This window comes from Acartia tonsa, chromosome 2 (assembly GCF_053477335.1).
Source record: "Acartia tonsa isolate MP-2025a chromosome 2, ASM5347733v1, whole genome shotgun sequence".
NCBI classification, from domain to species: Eukaryota; Metazoa; Arthropoda; class Copepoda; order Calanoida; family Acartiidae; genus Acartia; species Acartia tonsa.
Genome location: NC_137261.1, coordinates 3,526,605 through 3,552,383, shown reverse-complemented (window position 1 = coordinate 3,552,383; position 25,779 = coordinate 3,526,605). Strand labels below are relative to the sequence as shown.

The window sequence follows — 25,779 nt, the reverse complement described above, 5'->3', positions numbered from 1 at the left end:
CAAGTGTGTTAGCAAAAATATGATCTTAATTTCCTTGTTTATATTCGAATTTATATGCTTGTAAGAAATAGGCTATTTATCTGACATAAATGTTTTAGTGCTTTAAGGATATGCCTGCTAAAACTGTACCTTTATGGTAAAGGTGATTTTATTTCAAATGTGCTATTTTTGGAGAATCTCCTCGTTAATTCTAAAAATCTAAATAATAATTTAAAATACAATAAAAGATTAAAATTTTGTACAGATTTCAAAAATAGATTAAAATAAAAGTGTGTAAATAAGAGAGTAGACTGAAATTAAAAATAATATATAACCAAATAATTTTGGGAAATGCTCAAGTTCAAATTTTTGGCAGAAAATAGAGACAAAATTTTAAAAACTTGTTTTTTCATTTTTTGTCTAAAAACCTGCTGATGCTTTGATTAAAACTAAAGTTCTTGCCAAAAACTAGAAATGTTTAAACTTTTAACCAATAATTTTAATCTCCAGAAGGAGTAATTTTGTTTATCATCATTGGGAATGTAATTGTACATTATCTTATCACTTAAGTTTAGGTGACTTTTCTATTTTTTCGAGTTTGTGACTTCTTTTCTCATCATTTAAATTTCCTAATCTTTTAGGAGAATTCTTATCTTTGATCAGGAAAAGAATTTGAAGGAATTTAAACCATTTTATAGTTTAAACCTCATACAGAGAGATTTAGTTACAACACAAATTTTCTCTCTTTCCTCAGATCTTTTCACTCAGATCAACTATAACTTACTTTAATTAGATGTGTTTGTATCAGTCTGTACAGGTAAATGCGAGCGAGACGAGACGGTAGTATATATGGTTAATATCAGTGAGGAAGGGGATATTTTCTGTGTATGTAACTAGTCACCAACATCACTTCTACTGAATTTTGATTTATGGTTCATTAAGTTGGGTGTCAAAACATTTCCACCACTAATTATAATATTATATTTTTTGTATCATCATTGAGGATATGACATCAATTTATCGGTCATTGTCTTATCTCTTTAGATCCCCGGGTTAGTATTCTGTCATTTTCTAAATCTTTTAGCACAGAGCAACTTATTTCATCTTAACTTTAAAGAAACAGGATGCTTGTGTGTCTATCTGTACCAAAAGATCTTGCTAACCGCTAACAGGTTTTTTTTTATCTTCTTAGCGAAAATTTTTGCTGTTCAAATTAATTAAAGAGTTTTACAACATTTATATTGTAAATTATCAAATTAAATTTTTTTTCTCTAAAAGATGTAATTTTCTTTTTTGAATATTGTATTTAATTGGAAATTTACATTGTACCAACTTTTGTAGAGTATTTTTAACCTTTCCCCCTTGTAATCCTATCTTTTTTTCTCATACCTATCTATAAATAAGTTCAACCTCTATCTATTTTTCTCGCCTCTCTAACTTTATACACCTTTCTCTCTTATATGTTTTCTCTCATACCCGCTCTTGATCTCTTCCAATCCCTTTCTGTCTTTTTGAATTCTCTCTCTCTCTCTCTCTCTCTCTCTCTCTTTCTTAATATTCTCTGCTATAAACACCTGTTGATGGTATATATGTACATCAAAAAGTAGATGTTGTAAAATTTATGTCTTAATATCTTATACTATCTATACATTTACATATATACGTTCTACTAATTATTTTTTGAAAATTAGCTGTCTATCTCTTATAACACTCGAGAAAATTTTTATATCATAAATAAAGAATGTCTTTTACAGCAGGATTGACAAAACGACTGATAGACGGACTAACATAAATATAGAAAGTTTTAAGAATACAACAATTTATGCTGACATTTTTTCAAATATATGGCTAATCTAAAACTTGCACTGAAATGAATGAACACCAGTTATATCTCTGAAATATCTCCCTTTCGCTATTTTCACCTTACATAGCTCTGAATTAAACAAATCTCCCTCTTCTCTCATTCTCTTGCTCTCTCTCTCTCTCTCTCTCCTTCTCTATATCTTTCTGTTTCTCTCAATCTCTTTCTATCTATCTATATCTCGTCTCTTTTTTCGCTCTTTATCTCTATCTCTCTCTCTCAATTTTCGCTCTTTTTACTCTATTTCTCGCAGAACCAAAACTTTTAAATATATTGATTCTAGTTTTTCATTGAGAGCTTCAAGATGCACATCAAAATATGTTATTAAATAAAGTTATTAATCTAAATTAAAACAAAATATTGATTTTCAGAAAAAAAGTATAAATTCAAATTTATGAATGGAGAAATGAATTCAGGTTTTTAAATTGAAGAAGCAATTTTTTTAAATCATATGAAATAATTAAAATATAGACATTTAAAATATTTTAAAATAATGAATGAAAAATATTTCTAGTTATTTAGGAATGTGTTCTATTTTGGAAGAATATTTACCAATACTAAAAAAAGAGGTGCTTTCCCTCACAGTGCTTAGGGAGCAAATAACCCCCCCCCCCCTCCTTATAATTTAGATAAACTTGGGACTGTCATGTTCCAAATACAGGGTGTTTTTTTTAGAAGGACAAAAGAAGATTTTTAGATCATGACCAATTTAAAGAGTGTGCAAAAATGCGTATATTATTAAAATTCAAATTACGCAGCTTGTGTTAATAGTAGATAAATGTTATACATATCGTTAGAATCGTCATAAACTCTAGTTTTTTGGTGTTTAAGAAATATTCCTGTGCTACGTATAGTTTAGCTACGTGGTAAAATGTCCCAACTTATTTAAAACTTTTTAACCTTTCTCACATTTTCTAACGTAGCTTCTAAATAGCATGAATATGATACATATATTTCCAAAAACTAGAGTTTATGACAATTTGACAAGCCGCACAATTTGAAATTTAAAAATGCACGCATTTTTGCACACTCTCTAAATGGTCATGATCCAAAAATCTTCCAAAAATAGGTACTTTAGAAAAACCGGTTTTTAAGGCATAATTTGTTGAAAATCGCCAAGTATTTTTTTCTTATACAAATTTCCCCAACCCAATAAAGAAATTAAGATATAGATTATTAATTTTTGTTAACGGCAAATGGGTAAATTAAGCAATACTTTTGTCCTATTAAAAAAAACACCCTGTATAACCTAACCTAAGCTAAAGTAAAACACAAACAAACAAAAAAAATTGTGAAGGGTTTCTAAGAAAACCACCAAAATGGAACCAGTAAATCATAAATTTCATTACAATTAGATGTTCCTTATTTAATTTTTAAATATTAAGATTTAAAGTATGGGTGTAGTTCTATAATAATTTTGCTTGTTATTAATGATTTCTTAGTAATGTGCTATGATACCACTTAATAAGTATATAGGAATAAGACAATGGAATGAACTAGCATGTAAAATTTTGCCGTTAGTGAATTGTAATTATTCATAAAATGAGCCTAAAATGAAGTTTTTCAATTCATTGGTAATTTTTATATTCCCTGAAAGAATAATTCATTATATTGATACTTTTGCTTAATAATTTAAAGGCACTCTTGGTGCAGGAACCCCTCGACTGATACTGTCCCAGCCAGACTTGGCCAGCATAATCCACCATGAGCCAAGTGTGCCACCCACAGGCAGACCAATTACCAAAAATTCTGCCCTAATGCTCGGCGCAAGGAAAAGATATTGAATTGTGAATCATGCACATTATAAAAATGTATTAGTCATGTATTGGTGTATTGGCTCAAGAGGAAGCCTAACTATAAGAATCTGCAACACTATAATAATCAACTCTGCCACTAAGCATTGCAGCTTATCACAAATGAAAGCATAGAAATTTATCACATCAACTCAATAAACAAACAGGTCGTTCTTGAATGAATGTAAAGATTCTCCTCTGACGACCAAAAATTCAAATTTGATTTAGAATAAAAAAAATCTCTAACCTATAATCTTTAAATTTCTAAAAAACAAATATTTTATCCTTAAACATACCAGTAATTCTAGATTTTAGTAAAAAAAGTAATAAATTTAAGTAAATTTATCGTTCGTTGCATTAGCATTGGGGCAAATGGTGACTTTTTAGCTTGCTATTGGTAAGGTGTCAGGTTTTATTTTCGACCAAACCACGTCATACTAGGTAGGTTAAAGATAGTGCTAACTGCTGCAACATGGTCGTGCAATCAAAGCTTAAGTTGTATGTTGGGTGTTATTTTATATAACACCCAGATGTTTGTAAATGCAGTAGCCTTGAAGTTTACAAAGTAGTATTATCTTAATATCTTTGGTACAGAGCCATGTCTTTGGATCCTGAACCTGTTACAGGTAACTATTTTTAGGATAAACCCTATTCAAAACAAGGATGACAACATCCATAAAAGCGAAGCTCTGAAATGGTAGGACAAACGAACATTAACACTTGTAACGTGTAAGAACTGAATAATCAGAATATAAATGTATAAGAGATGAAGCAAAATTGTAAGTAAATTTGTTGAAAAATTGCTTGATGTAGGATTATGTTTAAGGACACACTTACATTTTTAGGACTTGATTATTGAGTTGCTTAGCTTATTATATTGTACTTTGTTGTCCCAGGAATCAGTATACCAAAAACCAGATCAATCGGATAATTAGATCATATAATGGACGTACAGGCATTCTGGTAACGATTATAGAGTTGCTACGCTTTCTAAATTGTACCTAACAGGGATAACTATGCAAAATTTGAAATCGATAGGAAAATTCTATTGTGCCTAAATTAACAAACTGACCCTAATATAGAAAAGCTTCGCTTAATATAGAAAAGCTTCGCTTTTAAAAAAAGAACTTTTAAAACATGGAGGGAGAGGGGGGAAAAGGGTTCTCCTATACTCATATATGTATTAACCTGTTGATCTCTTGCAGGCTGGTTACAAACTAACCAGAATCATGTGGACATCCTTAAACATTAAACAGTTAGGGAGTTGAATCCATTTTTATAGAAGCAGAAATATAATCTATGATTATGGTTTGGACCCTCTAAAACTGTAATCTACCTTTCCACTTTCCCCTCTCTTGGTGAAGATATCTTCAACACCGATACGATTTTTGAAATGTAAGATTCTACTTTCCCTTCTCTTGGTGAAGATATCTTCAACGCCGATACGATTTTTAAAATGTAAGATTCCACTTTCCCCTCTCTTGGTGAAGATATCTTCAACGCCGATACGATTTTTGAAATTTAAGATTCCACTTTTGCCTCTCTTGGTGAAGATATCTTCAACAAGAGAGACAAAAGTGGAATCTTATATTTCAAAAATCGTATCGGCGTTGAAGATATCTTCACCAAGAGAGGGGAAAGTGGAAGGGTAGATTACAGTTTTAGTGGGTCCAAACCATAATCATAGATTATATTTCTGCTTCTATAAAAATGGATTCAACTCCCTAACTGTTAAATGATTTAGCAGGAGAAGGTGGGGGAACTAAAAAAAATATAACACACTGCCAAGTAAACCATTTCTTTAATATTTTCTCAAGATGTTAACCACGCATTAAATATAAATTATGATTAATTCGCATCAAAAGTTCTTTGAATGGGTTACATATCAACAGTATGTGTATATGCAGTGACACAAACATCAAAATTACACAAGCAATACAGCTACATATTCGTTTAGATGGTGTACAGTTTAGCAAGCAACAATTAAGTGCTAGCAATGAAACAAACATCAAAAATACACAAGCAATACAGCTAAATTTGTTTAGATTGTAATAAGTGGAGCAAGTAGCAATCAAGCACTAGCAGTGTAACAAACATTAAAAATACAAAAGCAATATATCTTTATATTTGTTTAGATGGTGTACAATTAAGCGAGCAGCAATCAAGTGTTGGCAGTGAAACAATCATCAATACAGCTAAATTTGTTTAGATTCTATACACTTGGGAAAGCAGCAATAAGTGCTGGAAGTGAAACAAACATTATAATCACACAAGCAATACAACTGTATATGTTTAGATGGTGTACAGTTGAGCAAGCAGCAATCAGTGCAACAGATAACAAAATTACACAAGCAATACAGCTACATATTTGTTTAGATTGTATACAGTTGAGCAAGCAGCAATCAAGTGCTGGCAGTGAAACAGATAACAAAATTACACAAGCAATATAGTAACATATTTGTTTAGATGGTGTACAGTTGAACAAGCAGCAATCAACTGCTGGCAGTGGAACAATCATCAAAAATACACTACCAATACAGCTACATATTTGTTTAGATGGTGTACAGTTAAGCAAGCAGCAATCAACTGCTGGCAGTGAAACAATCATCAAAATTACACTACCAATACAGCTACATATTTGTTTAGATGGTGTACAGTTGAGCAAGCAGCAATCAACTGCTGGCAGTGAAACAGATAATAAAATTACACAAGCAATATAGTAACATATTTTTTTAGATGGTGTACAGTTGAACAAGCAGCAATCAACTGCTGGCAGTAAAACAGATAACAAAATTACACAAGCAATATAGTAACATATTTGTTTAGATGGTGTACAGTTGAACAAGCAGCAATCAACTGCTGGCAGTGGAACAATCATCAAAAATACACTACCAATACAGCTACATATTTGTTTAGATGGTGTACAGTTAAGCAAGCAGCAATCAACTGCTGGCAGTGAAACAATCATCAAAATTACACTACCAATACAGCTACATATTTGTTTAGATGGTGTACAGTTGAGCAAGCAGCAATCAACTGCTGGCAGTGAAACAGATAATAAAATTACACAAGCAATATAGTAACATATTTTTTTAGATGGTGTACAGTTGAACAAGCAGCAATCAACTGCTGGCAGTAAAACAGATAACAAAATTACACAAGTAACACAACTATATTTGTTTAGATGGTGTACAGTTGAGCAAGTAGCAATCAAGTGCTGGCGGTGAAACAATCATCAAGAATATACAAGCAATACAGCTCTATATTTGTTTAGATTGTATACAGTTGAGCAAGCAGCAATCAACTGCTGGCAGTGAAACAGATAACAAAATTACACAAGCAATACAGCTACATATTTGTTTAGATGGTATGCAGTTGAGCAAGCAACAATCAAGTGCTGGAAGTGAAACAAACATCAAAAATACACTACCAACACAGCTACATATTTGTTTAGATGGTGTACAGTTGAGCAAGCAGCAATCAACTGCTGGCAGTGAAACAGATAACAAAATTACACTACCAATACAGTTACATATTTGTTTAGATGGTGTACAGTTTAGCAAGCAATAAAACAAACATCAAAAATACACAAGCAATACAGTTAAATTTGTTTAGATTGTATACCGTTGAGAAAACAGCATTAAGTGCTGGCAGTGAAACAACCAACAATATTAGACAGCAATTAGATGGTATACAATTGAGTAAGCAGCAATCAAGCGCTAGCAGTGTAACAAAAATTAAAAATACAAAAGCAATATATCTTTATATTTGTTTAGATGGTGTACAATTAAGCGAGCAGCAATCAAGTGTTGGCAATAAAAAATCATAAAAATGCACTAGCAATACAGCTACATACACAGCTATATATTTGTTTAGATGGTGCACGGTTATGCAAGCAGCCTTCAAGTGCTGGCAGTGAAACACACATCAATACAGCTAAATTTGTTTAGATTCTATACAGTTGGAAAAGCAGCAATAAGTGCAGGAAGTGAATCAAACATCAATATTACACAAGCAATACAGCTACATATTTGTTTAGATAGTATACAGTTGAGCAAGCAGCAATCAAGTGCTGGCGGTGAAACAATCATCAAAAATACACTACCAATACAGCTACATATTTGTTTAGATGGTGTACAGTTGAGCAAGCAGCAATCAACTGCTGGCAGTGAAACAGATAACAAAATTACACAAGCAAACCAGTTACATATTTGTTTAGATGGTATGCAGTTGAGCAAGCAACAATCAAGTGCTGGCAGTGAAACAAACATCAATATTACTCCAACAAATACAAACAATTCTGGGACAGGGATACTGATTCTAAAAAAGGATGATATAATCCATTATCATTTTGTTTTTATACTGCTTTTTCGAGCTGATAAATTTTGGGCATAATATAAACGTAAGGACAGGTTCCTTTGCAGTGGTATGTTAAAATATTAAATTTTTGATGAATGCCTTTCCGTCTTCAAGGCATCAACTACGCTATGAAATTTTTTTTTTCTTTTTGACAAATTGGCGATATAGTTACAGTGGACAAGTAAGCTTTTTAAACCGAATGACATTAGTATGTCATCCTTGACCACTTTATTTGTTTTGGAAATGGTTTTTTTAAACAAGACTTACTACTTAAATAGAAAATTAAGAAAGAAAATCTAATTTTATAAAGAAAAATTCTACTAATAAGAATATGAAAATACCTTTTTTAATTATTGGTATACCTATGTCTGTAGCTGGTGGTGTACACAGCAAGATGCATGATAGTATTGATGGGGATGAAAGTGAGGATTGCTTTGATGATACCTCCATTTTTAGGGTAAGATTTCTTTATAATTACTATCAGGGTCTGCTATTCAGCCAATTAATTCCATTTAAAATTGCCAAAAATTAAATATTTTGTTGGCATGTAGTTGACGTAAAACTTATTTTTTGAAGTAGCTGAGGGGAAGTGGGTAAGAAGGGGAGAAATTTTCACTTGGAATTTTTAGTTTGAATCACATTCCCTAGTCCCTTATCAATAGTTACTTCTACCATTGGTGTTTTATATGGGGAGGAGGCATGTAAGAATGCCAATTTTTTTTTTTTTTTAAGTAATGTAGGAGTAACATCCCAAAAAAATATCAATGAAAAATTTATGAGAAACTATTTTTTGGTATTTGTCTCTATTTTGCACTATATATATATGAAGATAATCAAATAAGATAATTATATGATTACCCATTAAAAATAGCAGGATGAAACCGGGCTAAATATATATTTATCCTATTTCAAATTATTAGGATGAAACCGGGCTAATTATAAAGTTATCCCAATTTAAAATTTGCAGGATGAAACCGGGCTAATGAACGATCTTGGCTTTCTGTCACACCTTCCTGAGCTGTGTGACGTCACTTTCATGGTTGGTCCGGAAAAGGTATTCATATCAAATCAACATTTTATTTCCGCAGCTACTATAATAATTGGGTATGAACGTTTGGACATCCTTCTGTGTCAGCTGTTGCGTTAGATAGATATCTGAAATGCTATATTTTGATTCTCCAAACGAAGTGCCACATTTAAACATATTTAGTTACACACTTCTAATCTTAACATATCGAAGCTGATTTTCATCTAATTTTCTTTTTTACAGCGAAGCTTTTCTTCTTTTAGGGTCGGTCCGTTCGTACGTTCGTAACGGATAGCTCTTTTCGATAATTTAGGCATGTTAGAATTGTCCTATTGATTTCAAACTTTGCATGGTGGTTCCTCTAGTAGTTAGGTACGATTTAGAAAGCGTGGCAACTCATAATCATTTCAGGAATGTCCGTATGTCCATTTTAAACATGTTGATTTTTTTACTTTTTTAACAACTTTTATGTGATATAATCGTCCAATTGATCTGATTTTTGGTATATTGATTCCTGGGACAACAAAGTATAATGTTATAATAATCAAGCCCTAAAAATGTTAGTTATGTCCATAAACATTATCCTGTATCAAGCAGTTTTTCAAAAAAAATTACTTACAAGTTTGCTTCGACTCCTATACATCTATATTCTGATTATTCAGTTAAAGGGCGAATATAGGTTGAATATAATATGGGCTCAAAAAAACCGTGCAATTCCATAGATTATAAGTAACTTTAAGATATTGACATATCCAAATGTATAAGTCTGTTATAGCTTAAAACCTGAACATTCTCAGGATAAATTTATGTAATAAGTGTGGTTCCCTAAGAACTCCAAACACCCTAGCATCACACAAGGCTTCGGTTTAAGGTTGAATTAAAAAGCTTTCGTTAAATGATAGTCGTAATAAAAGTGGAAACCAGTTATCAATCTGTTTTTTGGTATTGTGGATTGTTTCTTCCTTGACAATATTCCCCAACAAAGTGTAAAGTATATGAATTTTATTTTTAAAAAAAAACCTTTACAGGAGAAATTTTATTTCATGTAAGTATGAAAATTATATGGTAATTGTTATAATTAATTCAAAGAGGACAAAAATAATAGGTGAATAGTGTTTTTTTTCTTATATTTTTTTCTGGAGAAAATCTGGCGATCGGTGCGTTTGTGTGTGTGTGTTGAAAAATGTGTACTAGGGTAATTATATCATCAAGAATTAATCATTGATCTTTATACAGAAAATAAACTTTAAAACGTATTATTTACCCTAGTAATTACTCCGGACGCAAATTGACGCAAATTATTTTATGCTTTTTAAAAAATCAATAAAATAGTATATAATATAAAAAAAATAAACACTTTAATTATCAATTAAGATGCATGCCAATCTAATAATCAATTAAACTTAAGAAAACTAGTCAAAAAAAGTCTTGTAAAGGGGTAAAATAAACGATTTTGTTGACTTTCTCATTTATCATATGTTGAAGTAAAAGCAAAAATTGCAAAATCTACTTAAGGATTTTTTTGATTTTTTAAATTTAACATAGATATTTTAAAAGTATGTAATGGCACCTTTCATATAAGCTCATATCATATTGAAACTATATTCGCCCTTTATGACACTATACAAAATTAATGTCGTTTGTCCTACCGTTTCAGTGCTTCGCTTTTATGGATGTTGCCATCCTTGTTTCATATAATAATTATTTTGGGTTTTGTTATTAAAATGATAAATAAAGTTTTATTAGATTTCAATTATTTGTTGTGCTAAAATATTCTTCATTTCGAAAGATTTCATCAAAAAATAACCTAGTTTTTTATATTTTCATTTAGGAATTGGTTTGTGCCGTAAGGGCAGTTTTAGCGGCCAGGTAGGTACACTTTAACCATAAACTACAAATATTCATAAAATATTCTAGTAACCTATATTACACCCCAATGATTATGCACAAAATTATCCCTTCTGTAGATCACAATTATTGGCTAAACGTTTGGACACTAAAATAAACAAACCAACCAATCAAAATCCATTAAAAGTCCCCAAAGCTGTTAAGTCAATAAATAAGATAACGTTATTATAAAATTTTGGGGACTAGTGAAATAAACAGCCCAATGTCTACTCCATCCCTGTATATTTCAAGTCAGAGAATTAATATATGTATTTGAAAATATTAAACTTTATATATAATTGATATATACCTCTTAATGATAATATTTAAGGAGTCAAGTATTCTACAGACAACTTTATTGTCAACCTATGAGGTAAAATTTATATTTTATATAATTTCATGTAGGATATTTTTAAAAGCGAAGCTTTTCTATAATTAGGGTCGGTCCGTCCGTACGTCCGTCACAGAGAGTTAGCTCTTTTCGTTAATTTTAACAGGTTAGAATTGTCCTATCGATTCCAAACTTTGCATGATGATTCCTGTAGTAGTTAGGTACAATTTAGAAAGCGTAGCAACTCTATAATCAATACCAGAATGTCCGTATGTCCATTTGAAACATTGAAACTTTTTAACTTTTTTGACAACAAATTTTTGTATACTACAATTATCCGATTCTTCTGATTTTTTTAAAACTGATTCCTATTACAACAAGATATAATGTTTTAAGCAAAGCATCTCTGTAAACAAGTCCCAAAAATGTAAGTATGTCCTTAAACAGTATAATTTATTTATGCAGTTTTGCAACAAGTTTACTTATTGTTTGCACTGATGCATTAATATTCTGCTAATTCAGTTCTGACAATCTACAAGTGTTAATGTTCGTTTGTCCTTCTATTTCGCTTTTATGGATGTTGTCATCCTTGTTTTTCTTTTTGACAGCCGCAGTTGTCTTCAGACGGAATACTATATCGGTAGTAATAGGTTACATATAGAAAATTTCTGGCCTACTGGAACTCGACAATCCATAGTCGAGTCGTACTTTTTAATTTGGCCATAAATTCATATTCTATCAAGTCATGCTCCCCCACCCCCCCTAACCCAACCCAAAAATGAAATGTGAATGCCTAGCCTGCTATTTTGTGATCACGAATCATTACTTTATTGCATTAATTGTTTACACAATGTTTTGTCAAATGTATATTGTCTAAATCACTGTTTAAGCTAATATTGTTGTTAAATATGCGTTTTGTCAATATAAAGAACAGTTAGACTTAATAATCGCTTTCGACTGAAGCAAACTCACGGATTTTACGCAATACAAGCACAAACTACTTTTCCCCTTGTCTATATAAAATATACATATCTATAATACAAAGTAGAATGATGTCTGTCCGTCCGTCTGCAAAGCCCCTAGAGGCTAGGGGTGAAGCCGCTATCATATTTATAAAGGATGTTAAAAAAAACCGATCACTCACAATTTAAACCGTCTTTAGTACTTGATATCTTTGATATAGACCCCATAATGTTAAAAGTTTTTTAAAGGGACATGTAAAGACCTTTTATAGGCACTTTAACGAGGTTTCTAATTCAATTCTTGCTAATTTGGCATCAAAATGTTATAATTTTAGCCGAGCAGAGAAGCGTGGCACTGGTATAACAAATAGAATACGAGCCCGCAAGAACGTTGCTAGATCAAAGCTAATCAAAAGAATATCTTCACCTTTATTGGGAAATCAGGTATGTCAATGCATTGATACGAGCAACAAATTTTTTTATGCCTTTTTCCAAAAGAAAAAATTCAACTATTCATAGCTGACTTGTTAAATGGATGAATTGAAAAAAAAAACCTTTTGAATTAAAATGTATACATTTTCAACCAATAATGTGATCGGATTATTCCTAACAGTCAAAATAAGGATTGATCATCTAGACTTCTTCATTTATTGGATCTACTAATAGACAGAGAGACCTATACTTTTACAAAAAGGATGACAACATCCATAAAAGCGAAGCTCTGAAATGGTATGATAAACGAACATTAACACTGTAGATTGTCAAACCTAAATAAGCAGAATATAAATGTGTAAAAAAGTTATAAGTAAATTTGTTGAAAAACTGCTTAGATATAGGATATTGTTTTTGGACAAACTAACATTTTTAGGACTTGATTATAGTGATGCTTCGCTTATAACATTGTACATTGTTGTCCTAGGTATCAGTATTCCAAAAATAAGATCAATCGGATAATTTTATCACATAAAGATTTGTTGTTACAAAAGTTTAAAATGAACATGTTTGAATGGACGTAAAGACATTCAGGTAAGGATTATAAATAGATATATACAGATCCTACCTATCTACTATAGGAATCACCATGCAAAGTTTAGAATCGATAGGACAATTTTAACCTGTTTAAATTAACGAAAAGAGCTAACTGTCCGTGACGTACGGAACGACCCTAATTATAAAAAAGCTTCGCTTTTAAAAAATACTTTAAAATTAAGATAATATAAAAGTTTTCCATTACATAAATATATTTGTAAATATTAAAGTACATCTTTTTATGTGTTATTTAATCAAACATTGGAATGTTGTTATTAAACTTTGCAAAGAAAATCATGTTTTAATACAACCATGATCGCGTTTATTGCAAAAGAAACAAGGATGACAACATCCATAAAAGCGAAGCTCTGAAACGGTAGGACAAACGGACATTAACACTTGTATAATATCAGAACTGAATAATCAGAATGCGAATGTATAAGAGTCAAAGCAAAATTGTAAGTAAATTTGTTGAAAAACTGCTTGATACAGGATAATGATTATGGACATACTTATATTTTTTTTAGGACTTGATTTAGAGTTGCTTCGCTTATAATACTGTACTTTGTTGTCCCAGGAATCAGTATACCAAAAATTAGACCAATCGGATAATTAGGTCACATACAAATTTGTTGTTAAAAATGTAAAAAAAATCAACATGTTTAAAATGGACGTACGGACATTCTGGTAATGATTATAGAGTTGCTACGCTTTCTAACTCGTACCTAACTATTACAGGAATCACCATGCAAAATTTGAAATCGATAGGACAATTCTAACATGCCTAAATTAACGAAAAATGCAATTTAAAAAAGTAAAAAAATCAACATTTTTAAAATGGACGTACGGACATTTTGGTAAAGATTTTAGAGTTGCTACGCATTCTAAATCGTACCTAACTCCTAAAGGAATCACCATGCAAAATTTGAAATCGATAGGACAATTCTAACATGTCTAAATTAACGAAAAAAACTATCCGTGACGGACGGACGGACGGACGGACCGACCCTAATTGTAGAAAAGCTTCGCTTTTAAAAATGGTTAAACTATACCAAATGATAAAAGTAAATTGTGAAGAAAAAATAAAAGAATAGTTATTTCTCGCATCGTATTATAAACGGCTTTCCGCGGATATAGAATGTACAATTATGAGATTAAAACTCTTTTTTTAAGCCCTGAGGTGCCGAAGGCACCGGCTAAAAAAACTGGTTTTAATCTTATGATTATACATTTTTAAATTCGTAGAAAGCTGGATATAATACGATGCTAGACATAGATTTTTTCGTATGGATGAGAACCGGTTCCTATCCACCGGATTCGAATGAATGCTTTAAAAACATGGATTGGTATCGCGCGGCCGCGGCTAACTCTTAATGAAAGCAAGGTTTAGGCTGTAGCGAGTGTAGTTTTATGTGACAATAGTTGGCTACGGCAAAGGGTGCCTGATGCTGAGAAAGCCGCGTGTCATTTGTAAGACGCACTTATGTTGGCTGTGGCTGCGGCTGCACAGTCCTGAAAAAAATACCATAGAGTATAATCGATTTTGTTTTAAATATACTAGCAGCTGCGCACCTAGTATATAGGGACTCTAAATTCCAACATGATGGGGAAGGGAAGGAAATAGCCTAATAAAATAGCTTAAAACCATGTTAGGCTCAATGTAAAGCTTTCCAATAATGAAGAACTAAATATGTTCAGTGGTTATCGAGATCTTAACCGAAAATCATAAAAACAAGGATGACAACATCCATAAAAGCGAAGCACTGAAACTGTAAGACAAACGGACATTAACACTTATATAGTGTCAGAACTGAATAATCAGAATATAAATGTATAAGAGTTGAAGCAAAATTGTAAGTGTAATTTTGTTGAAAAGCTGCTTGATACAGGATAATGTTTATGGACATACTTACATTTTTAGGACTTGATTATAGAGTTGCTTCGCTTGAAACATTATACTTTGTTATCCAAGGAATAAACATACCAAAAATAAGATCAATCGGATGATTATATCACATAAAAATTAGTTGTTAAAAAATAAAAATCAACATGTTTAAAATGGACGTACGGACATTTTGGTGATGATTATAGAGTTGCTACGCTTTCTAAATCGTACCTAACTTTTAAAGGAATCACCATGCAAAATTTGAAATCGATAGGACAATTCTAATATGCCTTAGTTAACTAAAAAAGCTATCCGTTTGTGACGGACGGACGGACCGACCCTATTTATAGAAAAGATTCGCTTTTAAAAATGCTACTACTTAATACAATAGAATTAGTGTTTAGCTAAGATAGTTTAACCTAACTGGTAAAATTCCTTGTTATAAATTTAAATAGAGCTATATTTTTTGTAATCTGTTGTTTTATAACAAAATTGAGAACCATTAATATAATAAATAATTTTGTTTTTATAACCTTATAATACAAAACATAAATCAGATGTTAATTAAATTTCTGACAAAAGAAATCTTTTTAATCCGACATTGTAAATCATCTTATGTAAAGATTGATTATCTTTTAAAACCTGTTATAGAATATTTTCTTTTCGCGATTTCAACTAAATTTAAGTGTAATAAATTAAAGTAAATATTCAAATGTAATAAACAAGGTATTTTAGAGACTAAAAAAGTGAATTTGATACAGCTGTAGTTTTATTAGCTTTACGAACAGATATATTTTTACAAAAGTTTTACTTTAGCTAATCTATTAGAGACCTTAGAGAAAATATATAGCTATTGACAAATGTTCAATCGTCAGAAGAATCATCACCAAAATAAAATAGTTATCTTGTTTATATAATATTTATCAGCCGAGAGACAATCGAGTTTTTTATTTTAACGTATCTTAGCACAGACGGACGTATATTTCAGATTATAAAGTAGCTTCGCTAGTAAAAATGCTTAAACAATTTTAAAATCATAGCCATTGATAGTGAATAGATTATTTTACTTTAATTGGATTACTTTGTCAGCTATGAATATTTTACTATTTATTAAAGATTAATCCTTCCAATATAAATCCAATAATATCAAATATTAATATTGGATATTAAGCACAAACCTCATATGTACTTTAAATACCAGTATAATACATTTTCTATTAAACATGTTTCATTTTTAAAAGCGAAGCTTTTCTATAATTAGGGTCGGTCCGTCCGTCCGAGATAGATAGCTTTTATTCGTTAATTTAGGCATGTTAGAATTGTCCTATCGATTTCAAACTTTGCATGATGATTCCTGTAGGAGTTAGGTACGATTTAGAAAGCATAGCAACTCTATAATCATTACCAGAATGTCCGTATGTCCATTTTAAACATGTTGATTTTTTTACTTTTTTAACAACAAATTTTTATGTGATCTAATTATCCGTTTGATCTGATTTTTGGTATATTGATTCCTGGAACAACAAAGAACAATATAAGCGAATCAACTCTATAATCATGTCCTAAAAATGTAAGTATGTCCATAAACAGTATCCTGTATCAAGTAGTTTTTCAAAAAATTTACTTACAATTTTGCTTCGAATCTTATACTTTTATATTCTGATTTTTCAGTGCTTCGCTTTTATTGATGTTGTCATCCTTGTTGGTAATGCGCCTTCTCTATGATTAGGCATTTAGGTATATTGCCTGAAGTGTTGAACCCAATCTGTTCAGCGGTTACCGAGATCTTAAGCCTCAGAGTGAAGGACAGACAGACTTACATCGTTCTACTTTGTTTTATATATTTAATGAATTCATTAAATTCTGATCACCTACATAAGCAAGTGAAGATCTTTATTTGTAGGCGTCTGATCGAAGTCCCTCTGCCTTTCATGTAACCGTCAGAGTTGATATGTTTGAACCAGATGTTTTTAGGTAACAATTTATTCATCCATGTCATGCAAGATTATTAATATTTTTTAAACATAGCATTTTAAGTAGTAACACTTCTTTATATGTGTCCGAACTGTCTGTCGGTCGTTAGTTCTGTCGGTAAAGATAGCCAGGTCCTATTTTTATTAGAATTTCAGAAACTTTACTTTTTGTTGTTATCATTTCTTTTTTTCAAATTTTTAATTTCTTTATATTCTTTCTCTCTATCTCTTCATATAATTCCCTATGTTTAGTTTATCATTTTTTACAGCTTCTCTACTTTTTTGATTGATTGCTTTATTATAGACAACTTATGGAATTTGCTCATACTGGCCGAATAGACCTACAACCAAGGACAATTACAGGTTTAATTTTTCATCCTTATAATAAAGTAACAGGATGTTTGTGTGTCTGTGTGTTTGTGTGTTTGTGTGTTTGTGTGTTTGTATGTTTGTACAAAAGGATCTCGCTAACCGCTGAACCGATCGGGTTCTCCTTAACAGGGTAGCTTCTCATAGGTCCCGAGAAGGTTTATATCTATTTTCTTTGGAGGTGGGACACCCCCAACCCCCCAAAAAAATAAAAAATCCCCCCCCCGAAAAAATAAATTTTATTTTTTTTAACTAAAATTAAAATTTTTACTTTTTCTTTTAAAATCTAAAATAAGAAATTGAATTATTACATTCGACTCTCTCCTCCTCAAGTGCCCCTAGAGGCCTCTAGGGGCGTAGCCGCTAGTTATTTATAAAGAAATAAAAGCTGATGAGAAAAGTAAGAAAAATAGAGGTTTGATGGAATCATTGTATATATTAAAAGAACCATCATTTTTCAACATTTCCAACTCCTGTTCTTTTGCATTTTTTTTTATTAGTCCGCTGCCTAACCCCTCATCCGCAAATATGTTATTAATTAAAGCCACAATATTTTGAAGAAATGAGTACCCGCACCCTATATACAACAAGGATGACAACATCCATAAAAGCAAAGCACTGAAACGGTAGGACAAACGGACATTAACACTGGTATAGTGTTAGAACTTAATTATCATAATATAAATTTATAAGAGTCAAAGCAAAATTGTAAGTAAATTTGTTGTAAAACTGCTTGATACAGGATAATTTTTTTGGGCATACTTACATTTTTAGGGCTTGATTATAGAGTTGCTTCGCTTATTACATTATACTTTGTTGTCCCAGGAATCAATATACAAAAAATCAGATCAATCCGATGATTTGATCACATAAAAATTTGTTGTTAAAAAAGTAAAAAAATCAACATGTTTAAAATGGACGTACGGACATTTTGGTAATGATTATAGAGTTGCTACGCTTTCTAAATCGTACCTAACTACTAAAGGAATCACCATGCAAAATTTGAAATCGATAGGACAATTCTAACATGTCTAAATTAACGGAAAAAGCTATCCGTTACGGACGGACGGACGTACGGACGTACGGACGGACGGACCGACCCTAATTATAGAAAAGCTTCGCTTTTAAAAATATCGACTACATGTAGCTAAAAGCTAACAAATCAACCGCAGCCTTAAATGTTTGTTTAGCATTAACTGGTTTTTGTGTGTTTTTCAGTTTATGAGTAGCCGCAGTCAAAAGTCAACAAGCGGATTTTGTCAAGAAGCTTTAGTCGCAGCAGTATCTAGTGGTTATCTGTATTATTTAGGTGTAATCTGTGCCTCGGACTATTATCAATTTGATGATCTAAGAGACGGAGCAATACAGTTCTTTCCCACTTGTTTAAAGGTAAATTAAATAATTGGAGATTTTTTAGAATCTTATACTTAAAATTCCCTGCCCTTCTTTTATGAGTCCAAAGTCAACTTTTTTACTGTTTCTGTATTTGTGTGGTATCCGCCTAGGTTAAATGGCAGACACCAGAGTTCAAATGACTACGGCAGTGCGAACAGACGTGGACACATATATTATAGAGGAGCTACGCTTCTCTAGCAATCACTAAATAATAAACAGAGTCTATTCAGTTGTTCCTTTATTCAGGGTCTAAGGTTTACTAAAGTTATATACAACAAACAATAAATACACAGATAGGAATAAGTAATCATGAACAGAATCAATATAATACATATACAATAGTTAGTTTGGGCAATAATGATCCCCCATCCCTGGAAAGGGTGGGGGGAATTAACAATACAGCTTAACCATAATAAGGCTGTCAGAATCTATCATTAATTTTAGGTATAGGGAGGGGGTCGGCAGACCCCTTCCCCAGGACTCGGGGGAGGGCCCTCGGCCCTTCCCCGAACCCAGGTCAGGGTTGCCATAGGCATGGCTCACGGTTGCCGAATACCACAACTCTCCCCTCGGAAGGCTGGGAGGGGGTTTCCCTGCCAGACTTCCGACAGTGGTTGAGGCCTTCGGCCCGCTCCTTAGGGCTAATTTATATACAAGCGATAACGATTCAATGGAATCCTCGTGGTGATTTTCAGGGCTGATGGGCCCCCAACGTGGGATAGAAGGTAGAGGCTGGCTTTTGTTGGACACGTAGCTCGGCGCCAGCAGGTGTCAGGTTGGCGTGGGGCACAGCCGCTGCGGGGCCGGTCAGTAACGGGGCATTCTGGTTGTTGTTGGCAGCGGCTGGGGCACTGGCTACCAGGTTGACCGTCTGAGCGACAGCCTGGCCTCCCGAGGGGCCGCGGGGCTTTCCAGAGTGTGGCCCAGGCCTGCCTGGGCGGTCATTCCCACTATTGGCTGATTGCATGGATACCATTTCCTCCGCTGCTTCCCGGCCGATAGGAATGGCATCCCAGTCTACTGAAAAGTCCCGGGACTTGGCATGGGTGAGCCTGGCTCTGGCCAAGGCCTTGCAATACAAGGTTGGGTGGTATAGGAATACTTGTGACATCGCGTTCATGGCGGCCCGTACACCTCCTTGTGCGGCTGCCAGGGAAATGATGGTTAAGTCTCCCAGCAGCTTGAGGATCAACAACAGCAGACACAGTATGGCTGCGCCATCCCCATACTCGTGAATAGCCTGTCTGAACCCAGCCCAGACATCCAGGGTTGCTTCTCCTTCCTCCGCCAGTCGGTCAATATCGTAGGACACGATCCCATGGTCTCCGGTGGCTGAACAGCTACCTTGCTGGACGCATGAGCCATACGACAGGCCGGTCAGCATGGCGGCCTTATACGCTGGGAACGCTAGCAGCTGCTGCCAGTCGTTCAGCTCAGCCTGCAAATACAATCCGCCCGAACTGAAGTCATCCAAGGGCTCGGTCAGCAGCTGCTTGGGTGTATCCAGCGGGGGCGGCCTCTTCTTAGGTGCGGGGGTTAGCTCTATCCATCCTTCCTCAGCGTGTACAGTTAGGGGGTAGGTGGAGGAGCAGGGAATTTTTGTGGCGTGGCCGCTATACACCTTTGTCACGGCATCTACAAATCCTGTGGGCTCCACTGGCACCTTGTCCCAACATTCATTGCTCTCCCTGACCACATACTTATTGCGTTGGCAGGTAAGCTGGAGCAATACATCTCCCCTCAACACAGAGAACGTGCTCCCCTGGACACGCACCGGATGGGCCGGGTCTAGCTGCTGGAGCTTCCAGCAATTTGCCGCTACTTCTTCTGCTGCGGTGCTTCTCATTCGAGTTTCCAGGGTAAATCCGATGTAACCTGCATGTATCTGGGCCTGCAGGGGGACATCCACGTCCCTGGCCAATACTCTGGGCAGCGCTGCCGCGGCCGGGTCGGCTGCCACGAACAATGCTGGGTGGTTGGTGGCATGGGCCTCAAAGTCGCAGTTCACTATTGAGGTGGGGGTAGTCATGTTGATGAAGAATTGGGCTTGATGGTCAACCAGAAACGCATCCATCACCAGGCTGGGCTGGAGGCTGCGGATCAGCCTCAAGGGGCAATCTCTCCCCAGGTGGTCCCACACATAGGTGGCCTCTCCAGTGATGCAGGACAGCTCGGAATGGGGACACTCTAGGGTCAGGTGGTCAGACTGGGACTCCACCCGTCCATTCTCGACTACATAGGTCTCTTCCTTGACCAGCAGCCGTCGCTCCTGGAGCACTAATTCATTGCGGTACAGCTGGCCCTCAAAATGGACGTCCTCCCCTTCACAACCCACCCCCTCGGGGCTGTTGACCAAGGCGCCCACCATATCGAGGGTGAAGAACAGGGGGTGGTTCAGCTGAAACGTCAATGGCTGGGTCTTGCCTGGCAGAGTGTAGACTCGGTTCCTGGCCAGGTCTCGGCACGTTTCTGGATCAATCTTGGTTGGCCGCATGAGGGTGGGGACCGAGGTCACCTTGAGGTGGCCCCATACTCCACACCTGAATGTCCACTGGGACACTGTGAGTTGACAGCTATATCCCGTGGTTTCCCTAATCTTGACTTGCTGCAGGACATGTATCTCATGGCCCAAGGGCACCTCCTGGTGTAGCGGCTCCTTGCTACACATCTGCTCCTTGTTGTAGGCGGTGACATGGGTGGGGTTGGCACAGTCCCACCCCACCAGGACATAGCTAGTTGTAGGCCACACAGCTGCGAGCAGTAGGCCCCACAGGACCATCCACCAGTGTGAGAATCTACCAGACAGCCATCGACCTTGCGCACGCATCTGGGGATCCTCGGCTCGGGCCACGGCTGCTTCTTGGGGCTGGACACTGCTAGGCTGCTCCTGGCTAGATATAAATTTCCATTGAGCGTTATCTTTGGGTGCCCGGGGCATCCCGATACCCTCCCCAATGACAGACTGGCAGGCGACTGGCGCCTGCCTGGGTGTCGGCTCCCCTAGCCACAAGGGGTCCCTTCCCTTGTCCATGGCATGCCCAGTGGCATGGGGCTGGAGTGCGTGTGGCACAGGCTTGCCCTGTATTACATCCCTCCCCTGCCCTAGGAACTCAGGTGCATGTGGCACAGGCAAGTCCTTATAACCCCAAATCTCAATCTCCCCAGCCTCTGGTGGGGGAGGCACAGGCAAGGCTGGAGGGTTACAATACTTTGGATACAATACATTTGTCAAATTTAACTTATCCTGGCTCAGTTGAGAATGGTGGACAGCTGGGTTCCCTCTGCTGGCAGGGGGCGCTGGATGGTGTATGGCTGGGCTCTCCCTGCTGGCTGGTGGCGCTGGCTGATGGATAGCTGGACCCTCCCTGCTGGCTGGTGGCGCTGGCTGACTGGGGGTGACGGATGTCACCCCTTCCTCTGGGGCTGCTGGCTCGTTCCAGGATCCAGGTATCTCGGTGGCGGCGACGGTTGTCGCCCCAGGCACCAGGGTGGGGGCGCTGGATAGCACCCCCCAGTCATCGCAGGTGGCGGCGGCGGTTGCCGCCCCAGACATCAGCTTGGGGGTGCGGGGGCGCACCTCTCGTCCTTCCCAGGTGGCGGCGCCGGATGGCGCCCCATACATCGACTCCGATGTGCTGGCTAGCGCCTCTTGCCTCTCTCGCTCAGCGGCCGCCAGGGCCTCCCCGTACACTGTCTCGGTGGCGCTGGGTAGCGCCCCTCCACTCTTGCTGGGTAGACTCGGTCTGGCAGGCCCCATCATGTTGAGGCTGAAGGGTTGAGGCCTCAGGACTTCTGGCTCTGCAATGTTGGTGGGCTGCACGAACTCCGGTCCCAAGTGGTTGAGGCTGAAGCCCAGGCCAACCCGATTGGGTTCAGCCGCTCCTCCCAGCACGTTGATCCTAGCTGGGATGGTTCCAAACTGCGGCATTCCTTCGGCTCGGCCCGTTGCATTGGGGGCGGCTGCTTGCTGGAGTGTTGCTGGGGGCGCGCTCCCTTCCATGTTGGCTACTCTGCTGGGCTTTCCTGAGGGAGCGCCCTTGTCAGCGACGCGTCTCCGGCCGGTTACCTGGTCCCAGTCAGCCTTGCACTCGGCTGCCGTATGGCCTGCGTAATGGCAACGTTCACATTTGGCAGGATGGTCACGGCGTGGCTGGGTGCGTCTCTCTTCTAGGCTGACCTCCATAGGCGTAGGACAGTCTCTGACTCGGTGGCCCTTCCCATGGCAGCGATAGCAGCGGCCTGGAATCTTGTCATCTGGGGCGACCTTCCCCATCTGGTGGAGACCCGGAGCCAAGGCGCCAATCTCCATTGGCTCCGACTCATCATATTGGGGCAACTGGACGCTGGCTGATCCCGTGAGCCCGTCGGTGGCGTCCACTAGGCACACACCCTCCTTCAGCTGCTTGGTGATCATGGTCACGGTAAACATGGCTCGCCTCGTGTACTCAGGTACCGAGGCGATCTCATGACCCATCATTTCACGTTTCACATTAGGGTTACGAATGCCACGATTTAATTCATCTATCAATAACTCAAGGTCCTCGTGGCTATAGGCCTCCCTATACAATGCACACTTTGTGGATATGTATGCTTGTATAGGTTCTGTCGAGTGCTGCCTATAATCTCTGAAGGCTTGCTTCAGGGTCTGAGATTCATAGGCTGGACGTAATAACATTTCACACTCGGCCTTGACTTGTTCGTATGTCAAGGCTTGGCCTACCTCGCCAAACAGATGAGAGGCCATCTCCGCCGCTTGCCCCGCCAGGGATAGTAAAAGGGCGTTGCGGCGATTTAGTGTGTCATGGGGGGGCACACGGTAAGCCGCCCATGACATTTCTAATCTCCGGATGTGGGAATTCCAGGATTGCTTGGGCGGTCCTCGGTACTCCGGCAGGTTACTCTGCATCAGCTTGCGGTACTCGGCTGGAGCCGGCTGGGGATCGTCCTGGAGCCATCCTTGGAGCTGGTCGCCTCCTTGCGCTTGTGGCTGCTCCATCGGGTCAAAGGTTCAGCGGCGGGACACGAAGTTTTAAGTCAATACTATAAGTGGTTTACACTTGAGGCTTTCTAGCCTAGCAGCCAACACTATTTATCACTAGGTTGGTAGTTTAACTACAAAGATTTAAATTAGGTGTACCTAGAGTACTTGTCACTAACTTCTGAGTTGTAGAGTAGGCTGGTAGGTGTAGATAGTTGTTGAGGGTCTGAACTGCTGTCAGGAACTGATTTGGTTTTCCTTATCACACTATAGATAGGAGGGAGGAGCTGGCAAGTCTTTTTTTCTAAAAATATCTCTGTTGGATGCTATGGAGTAGCTCCGCTCCTGTGTGTGTGTGTGTGCGTGAAATCTCCTTTCCTTGCAACGCGCCTACGCGCCGTCAGATTTGCGCACACAGGTAAAACGCGCACCTATCCCTCAATCTGCTCTCTCATTGGTCCGCTGTGTCTTATTTGTCCGTTGAAATTTTTGTGCGTCCCAAGCTCTGCTGCGCGACCCGTAAATGGCGCTCTGTTCTCCCGGTCGCTATCTCCACACCATGGGCGGACTTATTTAAGTGTGGGTAGGAGGGGGAGCGCATGAGGGGACGGGGTAAAACCGTCCGTTCCCCCCTATGGGGAGGGGGGTGCTGTAGGTTTGAAGTAAGTGGGTGGTGAGGTAATTGTGCCTTTTCCTTAATCCTGAGCTTATTGTTATGTCACCTCAATTGTATTTGCTTCAATTTATGGTGGGCCCCTCCCCTTCCGTTGGGATAAGGGGTGTATTTGTTGTGCTGAAGGCTTGGGGGTCAGATTGTTTATCAATGCATTGTTATATTACATCTAGGTTCTATTTTTGGCTTTATCACAATACACAACAAATTTGCTTACCAAGCCTTGCCCATAAATCTATTGTCCAGCTTTCCAGCTATGTGATATAATATCTGTTTTTCTAGATGGGTGGCTGCGCTGTAGCCTCTCAGGATACTTGGAGTTAATGTAGTTTTTCTTCTGCTTGGTACACTACACTCGTATTTTCGCTCACAGCTCGCAGCTATTTGGCTTGTTTCAGCCTGTCGGCGGCAGGGAATGTCCCGTCCTGCAGCGCCGTGTATCCGAATCCGGCTGGTGGCGGCAGGGAATGTCCCTTCCTGCAGCGCCGCTGGTTCGGATCCTGCTATCTCTTGCAGTAAATGTTGGCCTATTTTCAGCCGTTTGCACTTATTTGGCCTGTTTCAGCCCGTCCGCAGGCCTGTTTCAGCCCTTGAGCGCTCAATCCTCCGTTAGATGTCGGCGCTTCTTGCAGTTCTCCGTCAAGTTTCGCTGCTCTCCGCAGTCTCTCGTCCGATTTCGCTACTCTCCGCAGCTCGGGTTCCGCCACACTTAGTGGTCTTTCGCTAGGTTTCGCTTCCACAACTGCCGGATACAGAGTTAGACCTTGCTATCCAGGGTGGGTAATTCAGGTTGCTTGTGTCAGTTTTGCCAGTTTCACTGCTGGGAGTACCTTAGCCTCAGCTGCGCGTCTGCTCTACACTTGTGGTTTGCCGTAATCTCACACAGCTGTCACCAAAAGTTGTGGTATCCGCCTAGGTTAAATGGCAGACACCAGAGTTCAAATGACTACGGCAGTGCGAACAGACGTGGACACATATATTATAGAGGAGCTACGCTTCTCTAGCAATCACTAAATAATAAACAGAGTCTATTCAGTTGTTCCTTTATTCAGGGTCTAAGGTTTACTAAAGTTATATACAACAAACAATAAATACACAGATAGGAATAAGTAATCATGAACAGAATCAATATAATACATATACAATAGTCAGTTTGGGCAATAATGATCCCCCATCCCTGGAAAGGGTGGGGGGAATTAACAATACAGCTTAACCATAATAAGGCTGTCAGAATCTATCATTAATTTTAGGTATAGGGAGGGGTCGGCAGACCCCTTC

General features: G+C 37.5%; 1 protein-coding gene across 1 annotated transcript in view; it reads left to right on the top strand.

The window, feature by feature from the left end:
- Positions 1-7,944: 7,944 nt before the first annotated feature.
- LOC145312677 (uncharacterized) overlaps positions 7,945-25,779 on the top strand; it is a 42,312-nt gene continuing 24,477 nt past the window's right edge. The window contains exons 1-8 of the mRNA XM_080151936.1: positions 7,945-8,449; positions 8,960-9,046; positions 10,851-10,888; positions 11,238-11,279; positions 12,535-12,643; positions 17,017-17,087; positions 17,391-17,449; positions 18,765-18,844. Of these exons, the coding sequence (XP_080008062.1) occupies positions 8,324-8,449; positions 8,960-9,046; positions 10,851-10,888; positions 11,238-11,279; positions 12,535-12,643; positions 17,017-17,087; positions 17,391-17,449; positions 18,765-18,844 (612 nt within the window). The 5' untranslated portion in view covers positions 7,945-8,323. The remainder of the gene's footprint in view (positions 8,450-8,959; positions 9,047-10,850; positions 10,889-11,237; positions 11,280-12,534; positions 12,644-17,016; positions 17,088-17,390; positions 17,450-18,764; positions 18,845-25,779) is intronic.